This window comes from Labrus bergylta, chromosome 4, assembly GCF_963930695.1.
Source record: "Labrus bergylta chromosome 4, fLabBer1.1, whole genome shotgun sequence".
NCBI classification, from domain to species: Eukaryota; Metazoa; Chordata; class Actinopteri; order Labriformes; family Labridae; genus Labrus; species Labrus bergylta.
In genome coordinates, this window is record NC_089198.1 from 10,631,254 (window position 1) to 10,654,226 (window position 22,973).

Here is a 22,973-nt window from a genome sequence, read left to right on the forward strand (position 1 = left end):
CTCGATGATAAACCTTTGCATTTAGCTTTTTTTGAAAGGTTGGCAGCAAGAACTTACAAACACAAAGGAAGTCTGAAAATGTCCTTAACCCAGAGAGCACCATGCACCCCTTCACCTTAAGCAAAACAATGTGTGTGTGTGCAGAGCAACATATGAACCAACTTTGTTCACCAGCGGCGCTGAAGGCCTCGTAATTCCGAGAGCAATGAAAAGGTCAAACTTTGTGGGTTCTTGTTGGATTTTGGCGAACAATGACCCTCTCAGTGTCTGCTTGTTAACACACACAATCCTCCAGACGTGCTCAACAAAGATGGCATTGTAAAAGATGTGTGTGTGTGTGTGTGTGTGTGTGTGTGTGTGTGTGTGTGTGTGTGTGTGTGCGCAAATACACAGATGCACACACACACACAAAGTTACTGAGAAATGTATGCATGTATGTGCATGTCCGTGAGAACTCCACTCTCCAACCCAGGAGCCAAGAAGAAGAAAATAACAAAAACAAAATGAACAAAAATACTTTTGTGGGGAATATTGTGCGGATGGTATTGCATGGAGCAGAATTGTCATTCCTATAAAGTTTTATTTTGTTGACATGCTTTTCCCTTTTCCTGTCATAAAACATGACACAAGACTGGTTTTGTTTTTATAGCAGCTCTAAAATACTTAAGCCATTCAAAGTGCTTTACATACAGTAGGTGAGTGTGTGCATTTGAACATTGTAGAGGCATTAACATTCATTAAGGGTAAAAATAAAAACTGCTGTGCGATCGAACAAATGTCAAACTTTAAATAGTAACAAAAGTAGTAGAGAATGTGCCACAGTTAAGTGCAAAAAGAGCTACTATTAGCCTTAATCCTCAACAATGGTGGTTAAACATCGAGTTCAAAAACAGACGTTTACAGCCAATGTTTGTTTGTATCACTGCTGCCAACATGCTTGTTTGTACTTCAACACACTCTTAAAAAAATCCCCCTAATTGTATTTAAAGCTTAATGTCAAAGCTTAATGACCTTATGCAGATGATGACAACAAGCTCTGTTTTGTTTGCTTCATGTAACAGCCAAACGCTCCCGGCTCGCTGAAAACAAACTGATGACACATTATTAGATCTTTCACGGGTTTAGGTTCGGGGAAATTTGATGTTGTTTGACCATCATTGGACATCACTTTTCAAAGATTGTTTACAGCCTCGTCACCTTTTACAAGAACATCCCTCTTCACTTGTCTTTTTTTCGCCTCAGGGCAGCTGCAGCGGCTCTAACAGTCTAGCAGTTGAGAAAACGCTTTGTTAATAGTCTCTCCGTTTGACACAGTTTCTAACATTATATTTGTTGATTAACCATACGAGGCAGATGTGAAAAGAAATGACTCACATAATGCAAAACGCCATTTGGGCGGAAAAAGTTTAGTCTGTATTTAAAACCAGCAGTTAATCAGTGACATAATAAAATGTACTATGACCACTTGAAATCTGGATCTTTTCAAGTAATCCATGAAGTTACTGTTGTATTCCACCTTTAAACGTGCTTAAACGAAACCAACACTGATAATCTATTGCAAACACTAAGACAGGATTTAAGACAAGAAGTTTATGTGACAGAAGAATAAAGTGGAAAATAATCATGTTATAGAGCATTCTGTGTTTAATAAACTACAATGCCACATTAAGTTAAGACTGGACATTTCTTAAACCATTTAGTAGTGCTGTAGTCGAGACCACACTAACCGAAACCAAGACAAGACCAAGACATTTAGGAATCAGGACCGAGTCAAGACCTAGACCGAGGCAGGGCAAGACCGAGACCAAAAATATCACTCTTCTGGACCACAGCAGCGGGAAGGTTGTGGCCGTAACCGAGGGATACAAATCAAAACGAATGAATTGAAGTTATTTGTTGTTTTAGAAAGAGGTGTTTTCCTTCTAACCACATGTGGGAAAATAAACTGTCAGTGGTGGTCTTGACTGGTCTTGATTTAAAATCCGGAGTCCACCCAGTCTGAGACCGAGACAAGACCGAGTTAATATGCTTGTGATCTCCAGACCGGTCTTGAGACCAAGACCGATTTCACTACCCCTTAGTGTAATTTGAAAAAGTTAAGAGTTTCATTACCAACCTGAGTATGTTTGGATGACAAAGCCGGTTCATTAGTTGGACCTCTCTCAACATGTTGGCTCTGTTGCTGCTCAGTTTGTTCATCTTCAGAGCCATGACCTGATCTGAAGCTCGATGACGAACCTGGAAAAACAGTTAAATGATACCACATTTTAGAAATTTACAAGTACAAGTGAAGACGTGTAAGAACCCAATGTCTGCCCTCATAAATATATTCTAGTGGCTGCAACAAACCAGGATTGTGTATAACTTTGGATAAACAGTTCACTGAAGCTTGGGTCATTGTGTCCTCACACGACTTCAAAACAAAACAGCTCTTCTTTATTGGATACTTGAAAAAAAAAAAAAAAACAATCTGCCTCATGCAGCAAGAAAAACAGAGGAAACAGAAAAGGAAGGCAGCACAGAAAAGAGAACTGAAATGAGGTCAATCTCAGCTGACAAGCGATGACTAAATACATTTGTCAATCCAGAGCTGCACAATCAATTTTGTATTATTGGGATTTTAGTTTCCATCTAGTTGTCAGACAGAGGCGGCATCAACATCAATCCGTCCATCCATAAGTGGCTGGAGCCTTTCCCAGCATGCCTTAGGTGGAGGGCAAACAAACACTTTAGTCAGGTCACAGCATGAAGACAACAAAGGAGCCCCCTTTAGCTAAAGTTAAACCAGTGCACATGTTGCTGCAACAAAAGTAGTAAAACAGACTGATGTTTCGAACCTGAAGGACTTTGATGAGCTGTTTTTAAGAAAGGTGATGTTTAAACACAGTCTGGTTCCTAGAGTCTGACCAATAAATAGTTCTACCAATAATATCGGCAAGTAACATATTAACATTGGTTTGTATAGCCCCGTTTCCACCAAGTGGTCCGGTTTGGTTCAGTAAAATTTGGTAAGGTTTGGTATGCTAAACCTGATATGTTTGCGTTTCCACAGCCAACTGGACCCTAACTTAGTAGGCGGGGTCTAAGCTGGATGGCAATGGTCGCGTCAGCTACGTAATAGTGTGAACACAGTAAACAAAGGGAAACAATGAGGGATGTCCAGCAGAGGTCTGCACCTCCGAGGTCATCCACAGGGTGGTGCTATGCACCGACATTATTCACAAAAAACTAAAACAATTGTTGTGTTGAAATTACTCGAAATCTGCAGGATATTTAAACACGGTGCATTTTGCGTTTGTGCTTCATTATTTATCAATCAACGGACTGCAGTGTGTCCACCTTTTAGGATCCGATGGATACGATTGGCACCCCAACAGAAAGGTAGCGAAAAAGTAGGACGGTATGGATCAGTTCTTTTTATGCCATTCTCAACTTTTGACAGTGGAAACGGCAATACATATATACAGAACCAAACCTTACTGAACCTGACCGCTTGGTTGAAATGGGGCTTGTGTTTTCCAATAGACGCTGATATGAAAACAGTTTTTACAGAACATAAATTGTAGAAAACAATGCAATACTTTCAGCACTGTCTGCGAGCACATTAAGGCAGAGTATCACAGCGAAGCAATGACACACATTTGACAACAAATAATCATGAAAAGAAAAAAACCTACAAGTTATTTCCTAATGAAAACACACTTCTGAGTTCTTTCACATATTCTTATCAGTGCACAAACCTCAATGGAATTACTATTCAGAGTCATGCGTAAAATGTTTACAAAGTGGCGGCCATATCTCAATCAATCAATCAATCAATTAGTCAATTTTTATTTGTATAGCGTCAACTCCTAACAAGTGTTATCTCGAGACACTTTACAAAAAGCAGGTAAAAGACCTTACTTATTGCTATATTACAAAGACCCGCCCTACCCATCATGAGCACTTCAGCAAAGCAGCAAAAGTTACAGTGGTAAGAAAAAAAATCTGTGATTCTCAGTAGTTTTTCCCCCTCTTACAAAACCAATATCAGCATCAAATATCTCATATCAGTCAGGCTGGTTTCAGCAAACAAATCTGTTAATTCATGAGTTTCTAGGTGAGGCCTAAAAGATCATAAGTTAACAAACAAAAATGTCAAGAATGTTGAGTCATTCAACAGCCTCTGAAGGAGCGCTGAACACCTTTCATGTCATTACTGGAGCAAATGCTTATTACTTTTAAACACAAGAAACCCTTAAGCTGCTTCACAGCCTTTGAAATCAGCAGTGACCTGAGTTATTTACAGAACAGAATACCATCACCCAGTGCATTAATTACCAAGAATGTGAGCTCCTCTGACTGTACTGCTCTGCACATAGGAAGTATCAAGCAGCAAACCACAGAAGCCAGCACATCAGATGACTGAGCTTCAGCAGAAATACCTAGCAACACTTGCTCACACTTCCTGACAACAGAAATATAATTAAACTATGATGCAGGTTTTTAATCTGGAGGCTAAATTGATACTTGCATGTTTATAGATAGACAGCCTTCAGCTACAAAGGGCCTGTTGAACTTTTATCAAAGGTTCCACACAAGCAATGAAGTGCAGGAAATCATCAGGAACTTTCAAACAAACATGCAAAACAGAGCTGCAGACTTTCAAATTAGAGCTACATGATCACACCTATGCTTCCCTACTTCTCACACAAATCAACACCTCAACTATTTTAAACCACAGTTTAGAATTACAGCTGCTAACTTGTGTGATATACTTGGTAGTGAAACACAAAAATGATAATAAATGACTCAACTTGGGTTATGGGTTTTCATTTAAAAGTAATATTTAAAAAAAAAAGATTTGCTGCTATTCTTTGTGTTTTTGTTGGTAAATAAAGAGTCCTGAGTATTCAACAACCTAATCAAATGACCGAAGTGAAGGTGGACTCCTGCTCACTTCCTAAATTGCACAAATATTTGGCACTGGAAAGTATCTGTGGAATCTAGACAGTGCTCACTCTTTCTCTTGTGGCAGCTTTTGGTTAAAAATATGACTGACGATATGTAGCTTTATAAAGGTGATTGATTTAAAACATACATCAAAAAAATATCGACATAAAATGTTGACATCCTAAGCTCCTATCCTAAAACAAGCAATTTCAAGACACCACCTTGGAGGTTTCAGAAAAACAGTGATGGGCTTTTTTTGACTGTTAATTTGTTTTTTACATTTTGATCATTATGGTGAAAGCTATTGACGGATTAATCTGTATTGAAAATAATCATGAGTTGCAGCCCTAATCCTTTACATTCATTCAGCAACACAGCCACGGTGCACTGATCGCACGTCTATGGGCAGTTCTTCCTAAAGCAGGATAATTCATTTAAAAATGGGTCAATATAGATTATATATGAAGGATTAACAAGGGAAGGCAATGGACAAACTGCAAATTAAAGATATGGACAAAATCTATATGAAGAGCAAGTTAAGGCCAAGCGGCAAACTCCGGTGTTGAAAAATGACGCAAATGCGGAAGTGCAAGATTCTGCAGTTTGTCAAGTGTCCATTTGAGGCACATTGAAAAAAGACAGTTTTTAAAGTGGAAATTGACATGTTTACAGCCTGGTTCAAAAAACAAAATAGGTCTGATTAGTTTTTGCCCTTATGGCACACTGTACAGAGCAGTATGGGGGCACTGTAAGGAAACCGTTTTGATTTAATGAACCATACCTGATATCCATAGTTAGGCTCGTAGCTGACCTGATTGACAGTTTGGTGCGATGTACAATTTGCCCGAAGCCCTAAAAACCCGAATCCAGCTCTCAGCCTGTCGCTCGGTTGACTAAAAGTTAGGCTGAGACAGGATTTCCAACATAACGGCTGCTCACAATAAATCCCAACTTCATCAGTATGTAACTTCGCAATATGACCAGCTGCAATGGACGGATCACAAAAGTCTGAATGTATCGCAAATGATTAAGAAAAATATTTTATGTAAACAAGCAATGCTTTCTCACCATGCATGCCTTACATATGATATATGGATGGAGGCGTGGGCATGATGGCAATGCTTCCACACAGTTTAGATGCAGTCAGATGAAGCTCTAGATATTTTTCAGCTTCTCTTAGATCATTAGTGCCGAGTTAGCAGTATGGCAAAGTTACCAATAAGCAGTATGTATAGCATGGTAAGTAGAAACACATGAAGAAGGGTCTTCTTGAGTTAGACTCAGGGATTTTCTGGTTTTCTGTGCATGCTCCTCTCTCTCTCTCTCTCTCTCTCCATCTCATTCATACAGACACAAAAATGGCTCTGTTCAAGTTCAAAGGAAAGGGGCCTGGCTAGAAGAGCCGACAGTCTCCACCGCAGGACAGCAGAAACAACAGATGGCCACTCCTCTGAGGGCCTCCTCCCCCACATCCGTCTATCCTCCTCCGACCCCCCCCTAGTCCTCACTCTTCACATCCCCCCATCTGCATTGAGTCCTGATCCCCCTCTTTCTCCTCCTGGCTGTGGCCTCCGACGAACCGTCATCCCTAATCCTCATCTTCCCCAGAAAGCGACCCCAGGTTCTTCTTTTTTCTGTCCTTCCACGCTGCCTTACTTTTCTTGATGATCTTGAACGCCTCCCTCTTTAATCATTTTTCATTTTTTAAAACTATATGTTTCTGGAAACCATACCCCCCTGTGTTTTTATTTTCCTACAACCCTTTACTCATCCACCCTCTTAGCAGACACAGCCCCTAAATCAACGTCTGCTCAAACACTCCTCGTCCATTCATGAACTTCTAAAACCTCCTCTTACCCCCCATTTTTCATCCCCTTCAAAAGTCTTGCCAACCCAGCTCTATACCATCAAACCCCCCCCCCCCCCCAAGTCTGGTCCCTCCTCCTCGTAGCCTCAACCTCTATCACCATTAATTTCACCACCTTTTTGTTCCTATCCCTCTCTGTCAGTGTCTTTGCCTTCAGGCGTTTCATCATTCTGCTCCATTTCCTCTTCTCTGTGTTTACCTATGCATTCCTCACTCTCACAGCCACACAAAGTATTAACAGATATTTCCATTACTCCAAGAGAGGCTGAGGTGGTTATTGGTATGCACACAGGAAGCATGGTCTATTGAAAGGTGTCGTTTACCTGAATGATGTGTGTTGGAATCTTCTCTCATTAAAGCTTCATTTGGCGGTGGTCAAAATGAGTACTAACAAGATTTAGATTACAGAGACAAAACAGCAGCAGTGTAAGAGCTGCTTCTACAGTTTTTACCTTTTTCATCACTTTTTATACACTTTTTATCAATGAAGAATAAGCTATTTGGCATTGGCAGAGAAGATTTGGCAAGTTTTTCATGGGTGCAACCCACATACTCAGCTCTGCTGCTCATCCCACAAATGCATGTTCCTTACAAATGTGGCACCATTTAAAAGGGAAATAAACAGGCTTTCCAACAGCATAAGATTTATTACCAAGAGGCATTGTTACAACAAAGAAATAATCTACCAAACACAAGTTTCTTTACTTTTTGTGCGAGTCTTATTTAATAAATAAAGTATTTGTTCAACAGTGTTTAAAATGGTATGGCGTCTCATATCTACAAATAAAGGAGAGTCAGATTACAATTGGTATGGCACAAACTTGTTGACACCTTCTGGTGGTTATTCTTCACGACAGCATGAATAACATGATAAAGCTAAGCTGCAGTTTTCAAACAGAAGCGTGATAACAAAGTGGCAACAGTTGTACTTGTTAAACTCACTTACACACATGCTTTCAGTGTGTGGATATCCTTCACTGAAACTGCTGGTGGATGTTTATTTTTCACCACAGTGGTTGACACACTTTCAGGTATTTAAGTTATTATGAATAACCTCAAGTGTTTACACAGCTCACAATAAAGGTCTGGAGGTTTTTAAATATTTTGTGATACTGTATCGATTACCGGAAAAATATATATGTATAAAAATAAATAATCTACATGCAGAGATTTTACTTTATACTGATTTAGACCAATTATTTTTCCACTGCACCAAATTCACAAACAAAGCATTTTGTTTTATGAACTGTTAAAAATAAATATCCACTGGGGTTTTTGCATTATCTATTTATTATCATAAATACCTTTTTTTATTGCATTTCTTCACTCAAATTGTATGCATATGTTCTTCTTCTTTATACTGTGTTAGTTTTCTCAAAATTTGATTCAAAATTGCTCGGTTTCACCTGCATGACAGCATCCCCGTATATCACAATATACTACACTGAACCCATGTAACAAATTTTTGCAGAAGTGTTGCCATTGGACGAAACCTGTCAAGCCCAAACAAAGTGGTTTTCGACAGCTTGCACACCTGGAGCACAATGGGTTCCTTTATGGTTACATTTTATATGGCTTTTTATTAATATGAAATAAAAACGTCCATCGTTTGCAATGGTTGAATAATTGTCAGACCAGCCTTTCATGAACACATGATGCACAACCCTGAAACATCACGATCAGCTGGCAGACAACATCCAGTTTAATCAATGAGCCGGACACAGAGCTAAAGCACGAGAGGGACACGATGGAAAGTGAACATCAAATCACTTCAAGTCCAATACAAATCCACTGGTTACATGGATTTGCAGTAGAGGGCTAGTTGCTGTGAGCTGAGACAGTAGTGACATCATAGTACACAGAGTGTTAGGAAAAATACATTTAAATTGAACATGATGCAACAACTGATGTGATATGGAGCTGCACATGGCTGAATGTGGTTTAAAATCTTTTATATAATCATGATGTAAGAGATATCACAATCCTTCCTGCACTTGATTTTGCGTGTTAACCAGTGTTGTAGTCAAGACCCCACTAACCGAGACCAAGACATACCCGAGTCCAGAGTGCTCCGAGATCAAGACCAAGACCAAGACCAAGGCAGGATGAGACAGAGAGAAGACCAAGACCATATATATCACTTAAAAAATCATCAACTTGTGTTTAGGGGGCGTGTCACTAATTTAGACCGTAACACCAGGAAGGTTGCATTCCTCACTGGGGAGGCCAACTAAACTACAAAAGAATTATAAGTAATTTTTTTGTTTTAGAAAGGGGCGTTTTTTCCTTCTAATCACAGTTATGAAATGAGAACGAGCCGATCAGTGGTGGTCTTGATTTTAAATCCGGAGTTTGTCCAGTCTGAGACCGAGACAAGATTCCAAGTCGAGACCGAGACCTTTAAAAACTGGTCTCGAGACCAAGACTCATCTTGAGTACAACAACACTAGTGTTAACGTTTACCAAATCCAAAGGTCAGTCTAACATGTAAACAGATATGTGATCACTCTCGCACAACAAGCGCACAAAAGCGAGACAAAGTGTGTTTTCACATCCAGAACAGTCACAGCAAACCAAACTCAGAATCAGTTGCTATCAGTCCGTCAAGGCCATGATTATTTACTTCTCACCAGAACAACTCAACTCCTTTCCTGGAGGAGTTGTTTTCTCACACCGTTTATCTAAGCCAAGCTGAGCCATGCCATCATTTCACACAGTCATGGTGGCCTTATTAATACAGTCAACAAGGAGGGATAAAGGGAAATAAATGTCTCAGCTGAAAGTTATTCAGAGAGAGGATTCACTGATAATTATAAAGCCGGATGTGCATGTGTGACATGTATGCCTGGAGGAGGAAGAGGGGATGAAGTATCAGGGTTAACGATCCTGTTTAAGTGACATCTCTGAGGGTGATTGCATCTAATTTGACCTAAAAATGTCCAGAGAAGACGAGCGAGTAGAGAACAAGATAGATCAAGTGTTTAACCCAGCAACAGATCAACATGACAAGATTAGATGAAATGGATAATTTCAGTTTCACACCACTTACTTGTAAAGGCCGTGCACTTCAAGTTCCCTCTTTATATCTTAACCTGACAATTTCACAAGAGACCCCAGCATGATTTTTGTCACGTAGCAGGGGAAAAAAAAAACTTCTCCTAAATGAGCATGTGTGATCTGAAACTCTGTGTGACCTAATATGAACCACACAGGATGGATGGAAGGGAAGGAGGGAGGCATGAACAGAAGATGATGTGTTACGACTAAAACGAGATTGAAAGGTGGGGGGGAAAAAAAGTCAAGTAAGGAAGAAGAAAAATCCAAAAGATTCTTAAGGCGTCCTGGAAGGATAAGCACAGAGACTGTAAAAGCTGATCTCGACCGACCTTGAAGACATCAGAGAAGAAACCAGAGCCGATCCACTCGCAGGTGAAGTCATCGAGGCGTGTGAGGCAAGAGAAGGCACTGATGAGGGCTCTGTACGACGACGGCCACACCCTGCCCACCTGGGGAGGACAGGAACACACTGGTATCAGCAGATGAAGATGAAAACCTTATTCATACGGACACTAATATAGTGGGAGCACTGCTTCAGCTCACTTAATGTGCAAGAGATAGCTGTTGATAGGTAACTTCACCTTTAACTGGGACATGAACGTGTTATGACATAGAAAGACTGACAGCACAAACATACACAGATTCTCTCAGAACATGAGCGAGAACATGAATCATTTTTGCTTATTCATTCCAAAACCATAATGAATGAGCTCAACCAATCAGAGGCCTGATCATTTATTGAACATTTACTTTGTTTTCTAATATTTTAAGTGCAGTACCAACAACTCACCTGTGGTGGTGGACCCATGCCCATCTCGCCGCCTCCTACCCCTCCGCCACCGTCTCTGTCCTCATTACTTCGCTCTGTTCGTGTAGGAAACCCAGCGATGGAGTTGCGTTTATTCCGGTCCATGGCGAAGTGGAAGCTCGGGACACCAGTGAGGGTAATGTGGGCCTGTTTCGGTAATGTCCCCACATGACAAGAGGACGGGATTGTTTAAGTGACGCCGGGTGCTCCACGGCAGCACGGTGTTGACTCAGTGTGTGTCCTGGGAGAAAATGTGTCACACACATATACTGCAGATTAAAAACGGTGCCTAGGGCGGCCCTGGTGATGCACCCCGGCTGGCTCCAAGGTGTTTCCTACTCATCCAGATCTTACTGCTTGTAAGGAGGAAGTCAGCCAGGATGAGAGAGTTTTCACATGTTTGAACGTTGTATGCTGAGACCTCGGAGCCCTGCAGAGAGTAAAGAGAAACAAAGACATCAGGTGATTTCTGTTGTTTCATATTAAGAAGGGGAGGAAATCATCAGTCTGGTTCTTGTTCAAACACAATAATAAATTCATTTTTATGTGAATTATGTCAAAGAGAAGAACAGAGTCGGGGCATAACACATCCATCACATTCCCTTCCACAGGATAGAAACAAAAGCTGCCTTGCTATTCTTCACTGAAAGTTTTGGCTGGTTTAATAATAGCAGCTGGAGATGTGGACTGTGTTTTGCCTTTGGATGAATCAGACAAGCTACTAATGCTCAACAGGACCGAATGTAATGGCTGTAATAGGGGCCGATTGTCCAATTATGGGAGATTAGCCAAGGAATAGCTCAGGTCCTGGTCCTTTCTGCCATCCAAAACAAAATCAGCAGGGTACAAAGGGTAAGAGGAAGGGAGGTCTGTTACTAAAGGTCTTTCATACACTCACAAACAATGTGGCTTTCATATCTAACCTCTAAGAATAGTTTATTCCGGAAAAACATCTCTTTGGTTGATGTTATATTTTTGGTTATGAAGATATTTATCTGACACTACTTGAGAGTAGTTAAACACCTTTTCTTTCACAGAGATTGGGGGAGAGAAAAATGTCCCTTAGGTTATTTTTGTATGTTTTTATTCACATTATTACACAACAGATGCACCAATGTTTCCTTTGAACATACATCGGCAAATAATGAGGCATGCACCGATGTAAGAAGCCGATATTTATCCGATGCATCGAATCTATTTAAAGCTGGCAAGCCTGTAGGCCATACCTTACTGCTGACTCAGAGAAGAGGTTTAAATATTTGGGCAGAAGAAGTCACCTTATCAAAACAAGCTGATTTGTTTTCATGGTCAAACGCGAAAGAAAGTGTGCGAGGCTTACAACGTCTCTGAGAAAGATCGGCGACATGCTGTTTGTAAGACGTGATCCAGTGACATTTGAAGAGGAGGGACAACTAACAGCGAATCAAATACTTACAATCTCATAGAGCGTTTGAAAAGCAGACACCTACAATTATGAAGAAGTAAAGATTAAAAGATTTTTTTATCTGCAATCATCTACATAGTATCAGTCCTGAATTTCACAATTGGTGAATCTATAAATTGCATCCACATATTGAGCTTCTTATCTTCAATTGCTTCATTAAAGGTGATCTATTCTCACTTTCCAAATTTATTATATCAGTCTGGGACGTCTATTGAGTAGCGTTGCAACATGTGCAGCTCAAAAACCTCGTTGTATAATGACTTCAATAAAAACCCTAATTTCAGCCTCTGCCTGAAACAGCTGATTTCAGCTGCTGTCTCTTTAAGGTCGCGCGCCCCTCGTGCTCACTTTCCTCTGATTGGCCAACTCTGCTTGCAGTCGCAGGGAAAATGTGCTTCCGGGTGGGCGTGTTCTTGAAATAGCTGCCGGGACGGGAATGTCCTACAACTTTGCTCCATGCTTTGCTCTAATACGGCGGCAGAACTTGTCTCTGTCTTTTAGTATGGACAAGATCGTAACATTATACTGTAGGTATTTAAATATGGATCAGCAAATAGATCTCCTTTAAAGTATGAGTGAAGCAGTCTTTATTGAAGACTGTCTGATGGGAAAAGTTGAATTGACCTTTAGTTGTGCTTAAGTGCATCCATGATTTGTTTGTGGATTAAACGATACACAGTTCTGCCTGTTTTTTAAAATCGTTTTCTGATCATTCAAAGCTGGTTGAGGTCATACGCTGTAACATTTCCAGCAGCTCACTGAACAAAACAGGAAAGAAAAAGTCCCTAAATTACTTAATTCAATGAATTCCAATAATCCTCCTGGATATCAAGTGCTCAAAATCTGTTTCAACAAAAAGAGGAAAAGCTTTAAACACACTCGTTAGAGCTCAATGAAACACATGCGTAACTCACACATTCACACTTCTGTTTATTTACAACAAAACGAGGGGAGCACATTGAAAGAATTAGCAGATTAACAGAGGATTTAGTAGCTACTATTTCGATTAAAGAATATTTCTTAGGCCCAGTCCTTTAGTTGTGAGGATTTTTCTATCAATCAACCTTAACTGAATATTTGTTGGGCAAAGCAAGAAGTTTATTGATCTGACTTAAGGAAATGTAGGGGACACTTTATTATTTGAATGCTGTTAGAGTTGTAGAAGTGTGAAACTGTTTTTTTGAATCTAATCACAGAAGGTAAACAATGACTAACTTCTCTTTTCTAGTCGGACTAGTCCTTTAAGTCCTCGTGTCCCAAAATGACTCCATGCATGTAAAAAGTGCACACAGCCTTCACACACTTTTACTACCACAAGGCCGGTCATTGTTTGCTCTACTGAGATTTCCTTCCCAAACTTTATTACACTGCAGTCATATTTGTCAGTGTTGAAATCCAACATTTACAATGTGTGTACATAAGAAATAAGCGGAATAGTTCTGTGAAACAAAGTCCTATAAGTGGGAGGAAGAAAAGTAAGAAGAATGTGGATGAAAAAGATAAACACTTAGCTGACCTACATTATGCAGAATCACAAAAGTCAATCTAAGGCAGAGGAGGTCTCATAAGATCACATCCTAAAAACAGCACTGGGATGACACAGATAGATTCCTCCGTGGTCCGTTAGCATTACATCACAGACATGAGAATCCTTCAGAGTTGCTGTGTTGGTCACTGGTCTACTTCTGACATCATTCTCTGTCTCAGCCACATCCTTAAAAGGCTTTTTATCCTCTGCTTTCCTTTTTTTTCTTCTCCCCCCCTCCGATGACACCTAATATTTTGCCTTGTTAAAAATGGTACCGCAGAAATAAAAGTGCACATGCCAGGAGAAATGCAAACCCACATGTGCGAGGCCTACTGTGTGTTAAGTTTTCATTTCAGTAGATGGAGCGAGAACAAAGACACATATTTATTTATGTTGTGGTAATAGAAAGGGCAAGAATAGGTTTGCATGAAGATATAAATTCCCCGTTGGTTTTTTGAAACTTGAAACAACAGGTTAGCCACATACCCACAGCGGTGTCCAAAGCAGCCAATCCTGACAAACAACAATCTTTGTTCATTTTTTCTTTATTTCCCTTAAGCTCTGTCATGGAAATTAACAAAAAACGCAGAATCAGCGGTGCTTTAGAGGACACTGTAGCGGAATAAGAAGGTCCATCTCCAGCCAGGATGATCTTTAAAGTCTCGATCAATAACAAAAAACAACTCTGAATGTTCTCTAGAGCTCTAACTAAAAACAAGACATCAGCTACAATTAATATATTGACTGACAGCCCAACAGGGGAGTGAACACTGGCTATATACTCAAAAGATAAACCTCATCCAGGAGGAGTATACACGTTCAATGATCAACTATCTCACATCATTTTAAAGGGAAAACCTACAACTTTATCTGAAGGTTCCCATGGCACGTGTGTGTCCATCAAAGCACCAGGTGGGTAATGGCAAACAGCCAAGATAAGATAAACCTGATAATTAACCCTGCTTGGGAATAAATTGGCAGAGTGGAAATATTTTGGATTTCTGAGGAAGGTGGGTCAACAGACAAAGCACGAGTCTGAGATAACAAAAATATTCAGGAAACTAATTCGACCTGGCGCCTCAAAAGACTCTTGCTAGCCTTCTTTTGGCACTTAAACATGAGAAATGTGACACTTAGGAAACAAATACGGTTGAATTGTTCTTTGAACAAAATGGCATAATTGTTTCTCCTTTAAATATCCGGAAGAGGCCAGTAAAAAGACTGTCAAGTGATATGTATGGGGGGGGGGGTCTTTTTTTCTGTCATTTTAAAAGTGACAGATTGTTTTAAATGGGCATTTGAAATGGCCTCGTATCCATCACTGGTCCCTGGATTGAAATAAAATAAAATCACAACGTGGCAGCCTTTGTGATATCAGCAAATGTATTTTTTTATTCTTCAAAAGTATGCTCTCGCGATCAACCCTCGCCAACCTAAGCTGCTAGGTTTCTTCAAGAGGCGAGTGATGGAAAGAAAAAAATAGGCAAGCTGCAGTGTTCACTTCTATATTTGTTTCCAAACTACTCCCTGTTGCCTACATATCCAAAGGGCACGCATTTAAAAAAAAAAAAAAAACACCACAGCAAAGGGACTACGCTTGAAAAGGGGTTGAATTTTAAAACAGCCGGCCTTATTTTGGGTCTGTAAAATGTGGCCGTATACTTCAAAACAGATGGGTCATCTCCAACTCAGCCTCAGGCCACATGTTTTAACAGTAGTCTTGGGGCCTGAACCGTATCCAGCTGCGCCTCAGTCGATTACAGGCTAATAGAAAATGTCAACAATAAATCAGAAGTTAAGTGATGTTATAATGATAGGTTGCAGCGAGGCTCAGGCGGGTGTCTCTAAGGGACAAGAGGTATTAAATGGGTGTGTGTGAATGCCTGTGAGAGACAATTATCTTTTCACAGAGAAGGAATGCATCAAGAGGAACAACTTTGATTTAATCCTCCTGATTTAAACATTAGGTGTATTAAAGATACACATGTCAAAACAATCATCTGCCCCTTCAGTAATCTGCTGCCCTTTCTCCTGATGAGATGGTTGAGAGATCTCCATTCACTTTAAGAGCAATCTCTGTCAAGCATTTGAGCAAGGTCACATTCAACAAAAGTGCAAAAGAAGCCTCTTATCTGGTCAGGATCTGTCGTGTTAAACTATGATATCTGAGCTGCTGCATTGCCTGTCATTCTTCAGGGTTTTAAAAGTAATGAAAAGAGCACTTAAGACAAGCTGAGTGAAGGAACAAATCTGCATATGATGTGGATGGAGTCAAAGCAGCCAAAAGAGCTGCTCCTACAGAAATGTAAAAGTACAAGGGGGTTAGATTCAGAACAAATGGCTGGCTCAACATGTCGGTGAAGTGTGAACGCCACCCCACAAAATGTAAACAAACCAAGCCAAGCAACAGTCGGTGTTAGCTGTTGCGCCTTGTTAATGTAAAGATAACTCACCGGTTTTTATTACGTAGAGACGTTTGCAATAATCATCCAAGCTGGGTCCCATTGCCTTTTTCCCTTTGGCATGTATAGAAAAGCGACAAGCGTGTCCCCAGAAGCAGCTGAAGTTGAAAACACGTAGCTAGCTCAAGGGACTAGCTGACTGGCTAGTTTGTCAACAAAACTAGAGCCAATATCCAGCAACACACGTTTAAAAAAATAAAAAAAACAGGGACGTTTCTCGTCCAAACGGTATTAAAGTTTCTCAAAATGAGCTCGAAGTTTTCTGTCGTGGTTCTTGAACACACACACACACACAAAAAAAAGGGGGGCAAAGTACGATGTTTTCTGTACCGCCCGGGATAATATTTCAAGCGATTGTTGGTGTTTGACAGCTCCGTCGCCACTCGGCTCTCACCCGAGTAACTCCCACTAAGCCCCGCCCATTTTTTGATAGGCAGGAGAATGGACCAATCAACGGCCAGATATCAATGGGGCGGTGGTGCGTGCCACTCGTAGTATTTACAGTCTGTGGTGCCACCGTGTTACCTAAACGCAGCATAAACAATAATAATAATAATAATAAAAGTAATAATAATAAGACACCTCAAAAGAAAATTTGAATGTATATATTTAATAGGCACGATGTAATTTGACATAGTTTCAATACAGAGTATGAAACTGATGTGCTGCACAAAGACTAAATTGCTATTTTAATTTTTAAATCTTGTCTGCAGTTGAGCCTTTAAAGATGCTATAATACAGCATTCACACTATTGTTATCCAAATCTTTATTAGTGGGAATGCACACTACAGCATTCACACTATTGTTATTGAAATATTTATTAGTGGAAATGTTGTAAACAGCATTCACACTATTGTTATCCAAATCTTTATTATTAGTGTGAATGCTATAATACAGCATTCACACTATTGTTATCCAAATCTTTATTAGTGGGAATGCTGTAATACAGTAATACAGCATTCCCAAAAACTTCCCTGACTAAACCTCTTGGGACTAACTTTTTCGATCGCTGTGGTTTCTACATTTCTTGGATATCACATCAACGCGTTCATTTGTCCTCTTGCTCACAAAATCATCATTTAGCCACCAACTCTTCATTTAAGCCTTTGAAATGAGCACTCAATAGGGAGATGTTTTCCCCTTTTTCTCATTGTCTGACTGCATTCAAGCAGTCTTTATAAGATAAGATAATCCTTTATTTATACCACAAAGGGGATTTACAAAATGCAGTATCTTCTACTTTTTCTATCACTTCTACTACTGTTTCTTCATCTTCTACTAATAAGATTTTTTCTTGTACTGTTTCCTCATCTTCTACCAACACTTCTTCTTCAACTACTCCTTTTACTTCTTCTACTTCTTGTTCTTCTGCTTTTACTACTTTTACTTCTTCTACTTTTTCTTCATCTTCTACTAATCCTTCAGCTGTTTCTGCTGATTCTTCTTCATTCAGCAGTGTTTTGAAAAACATTTCAGCGGTCAGCATTCCCACGCATTTTCCGCAGGTAAATGCAAATTGTCTATTTATATTCAAAGTCCCCTTTCGTCAGAATAAGCTTTATTGTCCAGGTATGCTCACCAATACAAGGAATTTGACTTTGATAGACTGTACAAACATATGATGTTTAATTATTAAACAATAAACTAAAACTATGAACAAGACTACATGAGACAATAGTGCAAAGCTGAGTAACAAAAGATGTAGAAACAAACGTGATAGTAAAGTATGTAATCATACAAATGCAGAAAAAGCACAAGCCTCAAAAAGCCATTCAGCAAAATATCAAATTAAAAACAACACAAGGAGATCGAAAAACAATAATGATAAGTAACTTTATACTTATTTTATTCAGGACAAAACAAATGCAGAGTGCAATCATAAATACTTAACATCTGGTCACTTTAACAACATGTCTGCTTGAATATATGCAATAATTTTATTTTAGTTCAGAGTCACAACCTCCCCGTTTCCATCGTTATTTCTTTATGAGCTATGATGTGCATCAACTTGAGGGCATGTCAACTTATTTAACTTGAATTTCTTTGCTATATTTTTTTCAGAGAGAGAATAGATAGATGGCCACCTGTCAGGAGTGTAAGAATCTCTCAGAACATTTAAAATACTTTTCAATATATGATATTTTTTTATCACATTATCAGGATTTTAGATAATAACATTAGAAATCAGATCAAAACATCGGTTAAATATTACTCCCAAGGGCAGAGGCTTTGACCTCAGTCTTTATGACACTGTAGATATAGAGCACCATCTAGTGGACAAATTAAGGCAGCACTAATATGCACATCATTCGACAGCTAGACATGCCCACCCCCCAATGGTTGCTTCAAGTATCCTGTGTGATTGTTGAACAACTTTTCTGAAAACTTTGTGGCAAAAATGTAATTAATGTTTAAAACATGATGGCAGATTAAAAAAGATGAACATGTTTGAGCATCAATTATGATTTTCCTAAATCACTCATTCTTCCTGTAAGAAACAGGAACAGACTAGTAAACTCTGCAGGACAATATCAACAACAATAGAGGTCAAGTTACTTTTGTTTTCATGTGTTCTTTTCTGTCTCTTCCTTATTGTTAAAGCCCATTTAGACCACTAAATGAACAGCAATGTAATTGAGATCAGAATCAGAAATACTTTATTAATCCCAGAGGGAAATTTAGTCGTTACGGTTGCTCTAAACACAATATAGCAGTAGAACTATCATTATATACAAATCAAATATTAATAAAATAGAATAGGAATGTAAGTAAGATATCAAGCAATAAGTTCAATAAATATTTACACGAATAAGAGTAAAGTAAATGTTAGAAAACAGCTTAGTACTGAGCACATAAGCAGATAATTTACTGCTGACGACAGATAAAGTAGGTCTAAGCTTTATGTAACCTATTAGACAGGCGGCACGCACAACACAACTTTACCTTTACCAACAGAGTTAACTTTATAGCTTCCAGACCTTCCAGCATTAAAACATTAGAATAGAATAGATTAGAATTGAATAGAATAGAATTACTTTATTGATCCCAAACTGGGAAATTGTGGTGTTACAGCAGCAGGTTATCCAAACACACAATATGAGCAAAAAAACACAATATTAGCAAATCTAAACACAATATAATACAATACAAAGTAAATAAGCACTAAAAATATCAAAACTAAGAATATGAATATATACAACCAGGATTTAATTTAGCATTACTAGTCTTAAATATGAAAGATTAAATGTAAATGTGCAAAAACAGAGTTGTAAATGGACAGTATTGACATAGGGAGCTGTGCAATCAGTGATACTATAAGTTAAAGTGCAGGAGTATGTTATTATATATATATTATATTATATCAGACATATTATTAGGTGGTGTCATTGTTGGTAAAATCTTAATTCCACAATAATGCATGATGTTATTATAATTTGATAACATTAAATGTGGAAGTTACAGTCACAGGTGACATTTTATGGTTTTGAATACTTTAAGTGGATTTTATGGAAGCCCATTTCCACCAGTTAAAAAAAATAAAAATACAAATAATAAAGTCATAAGTCGAAATATTGAGATAAAAAGTCATAATGAGATAAAAAGTTGAAATAATGAGATAAAAAGTCATTCATATTTCATTATCTTATTATTATAACTTTATTATGTCATAATTTTAACTTTTCAACTAACACCCTACTACACTATTCACTTTTTTTAAGTTAAAAAAATAAAAATGAAATAGTGATAGTAAAGTCATAATAATGAGATAATGAAATATGAATATGACTTTATTATCTCATTATTTCATTATCTAATAATTTCGACTTTTTATCTCACTTTATGACTTTATTATTTTTATTTTTGTTTTGTTTAACTGGCGGAAATGGGCTTACATAAAATCCACTTAAAGTATTCAAAACCATAAAATGTCACCTGTGACTGTAACTTCCACATTTAATGTGATCAAATTATAATAACATCATGCATTATTGTGGAATTAAGATTTTACCAACAATGACACCACCTAATAATATGTCTGATATAATATAATATATATATATAATAACATGTCTACACTCCTGCACTTTAACTTATAGTATCACTGATTGCACAGCTCCCTATGTCAATACTGTCCATTTACAACTCTGTTTTTGCACATTTACATTTAATCTTTCATATTTAAGACTAGTAATGTTAAATTAAATCCTGGTTGTATATATTCACATTCTTAGTTTTGATATTTGTAGTGCTTACTTACTTTGTATTTAATATTATGTTGTGTTTAGATTTGCTTAAATTGTGTTTTTATCTCATCATTTTGACTTTATTATTTTTATTGTTTTAACTTTTAAAATGTATAGTGTAGCAGGGTGTTAGTTACAGTAGCCTACTTCTTACATTGAACAGCGTTTAGGAAGTTATTCAGGAGCTCAAATAAATTAAGTCTTAGATCCTTGCTTTCTAAAAACATGAGATTATCATGATCTGGTTGTCGCACTGCCTTCTTCTTCGGTTTGTTTTGTTTGAGAAATTTTGTCCTCTCGTAGGTACCGTCCGTCACGTGACACACAGTGTTTCCGGTTACTATTGTATTACACTTCCATGTTTTTCACCTCAAACTGTGCCTGTAATGTAACCTACACAGGGCAGCGTTGTCACTGTTAGGTGAGTCCTCCCAGGTAGGTGAAGTTGGATTATCGGCCGTCACGTCGCTCAGGTTGCGTCCAGTGGGAGAGGTGTTGTGACCCCGGGGGGGAAACATGGCGAACTGTTTGGCTTTCCAGAGCAAGCTCACCTCGATCATGGAGATGTTAGCTAAAGCCGCCGTGCTGGAAATCAGCAAGCTGTGGGAGGACGGCTTCACCCTCGTCCAGGTGGAGCTCCGCCGGAGAGAAAACGAAATAGAAGCGCTGAACAGGAAGTTGAAGGTGATGGAAAACGAGCGTTTGACGGTTCTGTCTCAGGTTCAGACTACAAATCTGTCTTCATCATCTTCCTCCATAAGAGAGCCGCAGAGCAAGCTGCTGCCGCCTACCGGTGACGGTAAGAACTACCACTGAAAAGACTATATTTTTATTATTATTTTTTTTTTTATTTGTAAATTTTATTTCATTCGAACAAACAATAAAGTTAAGAAAAACAAACATAAAATCTCAAATTTTGAATGAAAAGGAGCAGAAAGAAGACTAATCTTCTTTCACAAAACATCAGTTAAAACAAAACAGAACACTTAATTAAAAAACAATTAAAATTAAATTAAACTGGCAGCCCCATTGTAGGTCCTCCTTACCAATTCATTATCAAAGCATGTCACTATAATATATTATTACTATGTCATGTGTTATATTCAGGGTTCACAAATGTCATGGAAACCATAGAAAACAGCTTTTTTTAACCCAGAAAAAATGACTTGATCAAGAGCACAAAACCTGGAGATGAAAGTTATCATTACATAATACAAGGAATGCAGAAGATCCCAATATTTTAGTGATTAAAAAACATTCTGTACAATTGTATGTTTATTGAAGCAAATTTCAAATTGTACCCTTTTTCAATGACTCACCTGTGTACCAGATGATGTTATTTATTGTGGATACCTCAGTCTCAAAGCAGAATTATCTTTTTTATGACTCCAAACGCTGTCTGGTTAAACTTTTCAAAATGCACCTGCTCTGTTGTTTCAGGGCCGATAATAGATTCAGTCCAGACTTTGTCGTCCGAGCAGACTGTCAGAGAGACGTCGGACCCCTCGGCCAATCAAAGAACACCACCACCTTCGCAGACGCAGGAGAGAGAGACTGAGCCGCTCAGGTCTGACCAATGCGAGGACGACGGTCAGGACGATGACGACTTAATCGTCAAGCTAGAAGACGAGGACGACGTGCAGATCGTGGAGCAGGTGGTGGACTCCGATCAGAGTATTAACGATGGAGCAGTTCACCATGAGATGGATCTGGACCTCCAACCCGCCGAGGTGGTGGAGGAACAGGAGAACCAGCATTGGTCGTTGGTGTCAGTGGGAGATAGCGACACGGCTGAGGACTCAGACTGCTTTTTAGAACCGAAGCAGCTTTCACAAAACCTGGACTCTGAAATCCTGCTCATTCAGAACGCGTTGGACATTTTTGATAACTCAGCAGAGACGGCATACTCTGACATGTTGGATAACCAACAAGGTGCATCGAGTAAATCAAGGACTCCTTTGTCTTTTAACCAAGCTCAGCCGAGTCAGCCGTTAGAGAGTCAGCCGTTAGAGAGAGGAGTTTCTATCAGATTCAACAAACCACACACTAAAAACTTTGCAGCCTTTAACCCCGACCACAGGTTCTTACTCTTAAACGACCCCGAGCTGCACAAAAGTATAGCGAGTCGCCCGATAAGGGAGAAATGGTTCATCTGCCCGTTCTGCGGGAAAAGCTTCGACCGCATCAGCCATCTGCAGATTCACCAGCGAATTCACACGGGAGAGAAACCGTACACATGCGACACGTGTGGGAAGAATTTTTCACAGAGGAGCAACCTTCGCACTCACCAGCGGACTCACAAAGACGCTCTAGCCCAAAACGCTGTTTGATTGAACAGAAGTGGAAGACTGGGAGAGCTAGAAATATCTCTGTGACACTTACGTCGAGTTCATCTAACATATTAAGTTTGTTTTCTGATACTGAAAAGTAATGTAGCCGAGTGGTTTTACTGTTATTTTTAGGATAAATCAAAACTTTGACAAAGCTTTGTTTTTTAAAAAAGAAACTAACTTTGGTACGTATGTATTGATTTTAAATCTGACCAGTAAAGAGTTTTAAACACTTCCAGTCCTGGAGACACAAAAAGACAATAATCAGTCTTTAATATTTTGCAGATTGATGTGATGCAG

At 38.9% G+C, this 22,973-nt stretch overlaps 2 protein-coding genes across 2 annotated transcripts in view; one reads left to right on the forward strand and one right to left on the reverse strand.

Annotated features, from left to right (window-relative positions):
* tesk2 (testis associated actin remodelling kinase 2) overlaps positions 1-16,491 on the reverse strand; it is a 38,387-nt gene extending 21,896 nt beyond the window's left edge. Inside the window, exons 1-4 of the mRNA XM_020651958.3 lie at positions 16,090-16,491; positions 10,647-11,094; positions 10,186-10,305; positions 2,117-2,238 (exon numbers count right to left, since the gene is read on the reverse strand). Coding sequence (XP_020507614.2) covers positions 2,117-2,238; positions 10,186-10,305; positions 10,647-10,769 — 365 coding nt within the window. The 5' untranslated portion in view covers positions 10,770-11,094; positions 16,090-16,491. The remainder of the gene's footprint in view (positions 1-2,116; positions 2,239-10,185; positions 10,306-10,646; positions 11,095-16,089) is intronic.
* Positions 16,492-20,678: 4,187 nt separating this feature from the next.
* Positions 20,679-22,911, forward strand: LOC109997469 (zinc finger and SCAN domain-containing protein 5A). Its single transcript, XM_020651964.3, has 2 exons — positions 20,679-21,142; positions 21,784-22,911. The coding sequence occupies exons 1-2, from the start codon at positions 20,860-20,862 to the stop codon at positions 22,671-22,673; spliced, it is 1,173 nt and encodes a 390-aa protein (XP_020507620.1). The 5' UTR covers positions 20,679-20,859; the 3' UTR covers positions 22,674-22,911.
* The last annotated feature ends 62 nt before the right edge of the window (positions 22,912-22,973 follow it).

Bases quoted from the DNA above. Each gene is read 5' to 3' on its own strand.
- LOC109997469 (XM_020651964.3), top strand. From the start codon at position 20,860: ATGGCGAACTGTTTGGCTTTCCAGAGCAAGCTCACCTCGATCATGGAG. The intron at 21,143-21,783 runs GTAAGAACTACC...CTGTTGTTTCAG, and splicing joins GCTGCCGCCTACCGGTGACG to GGCCGATAATAGATTCAGTC.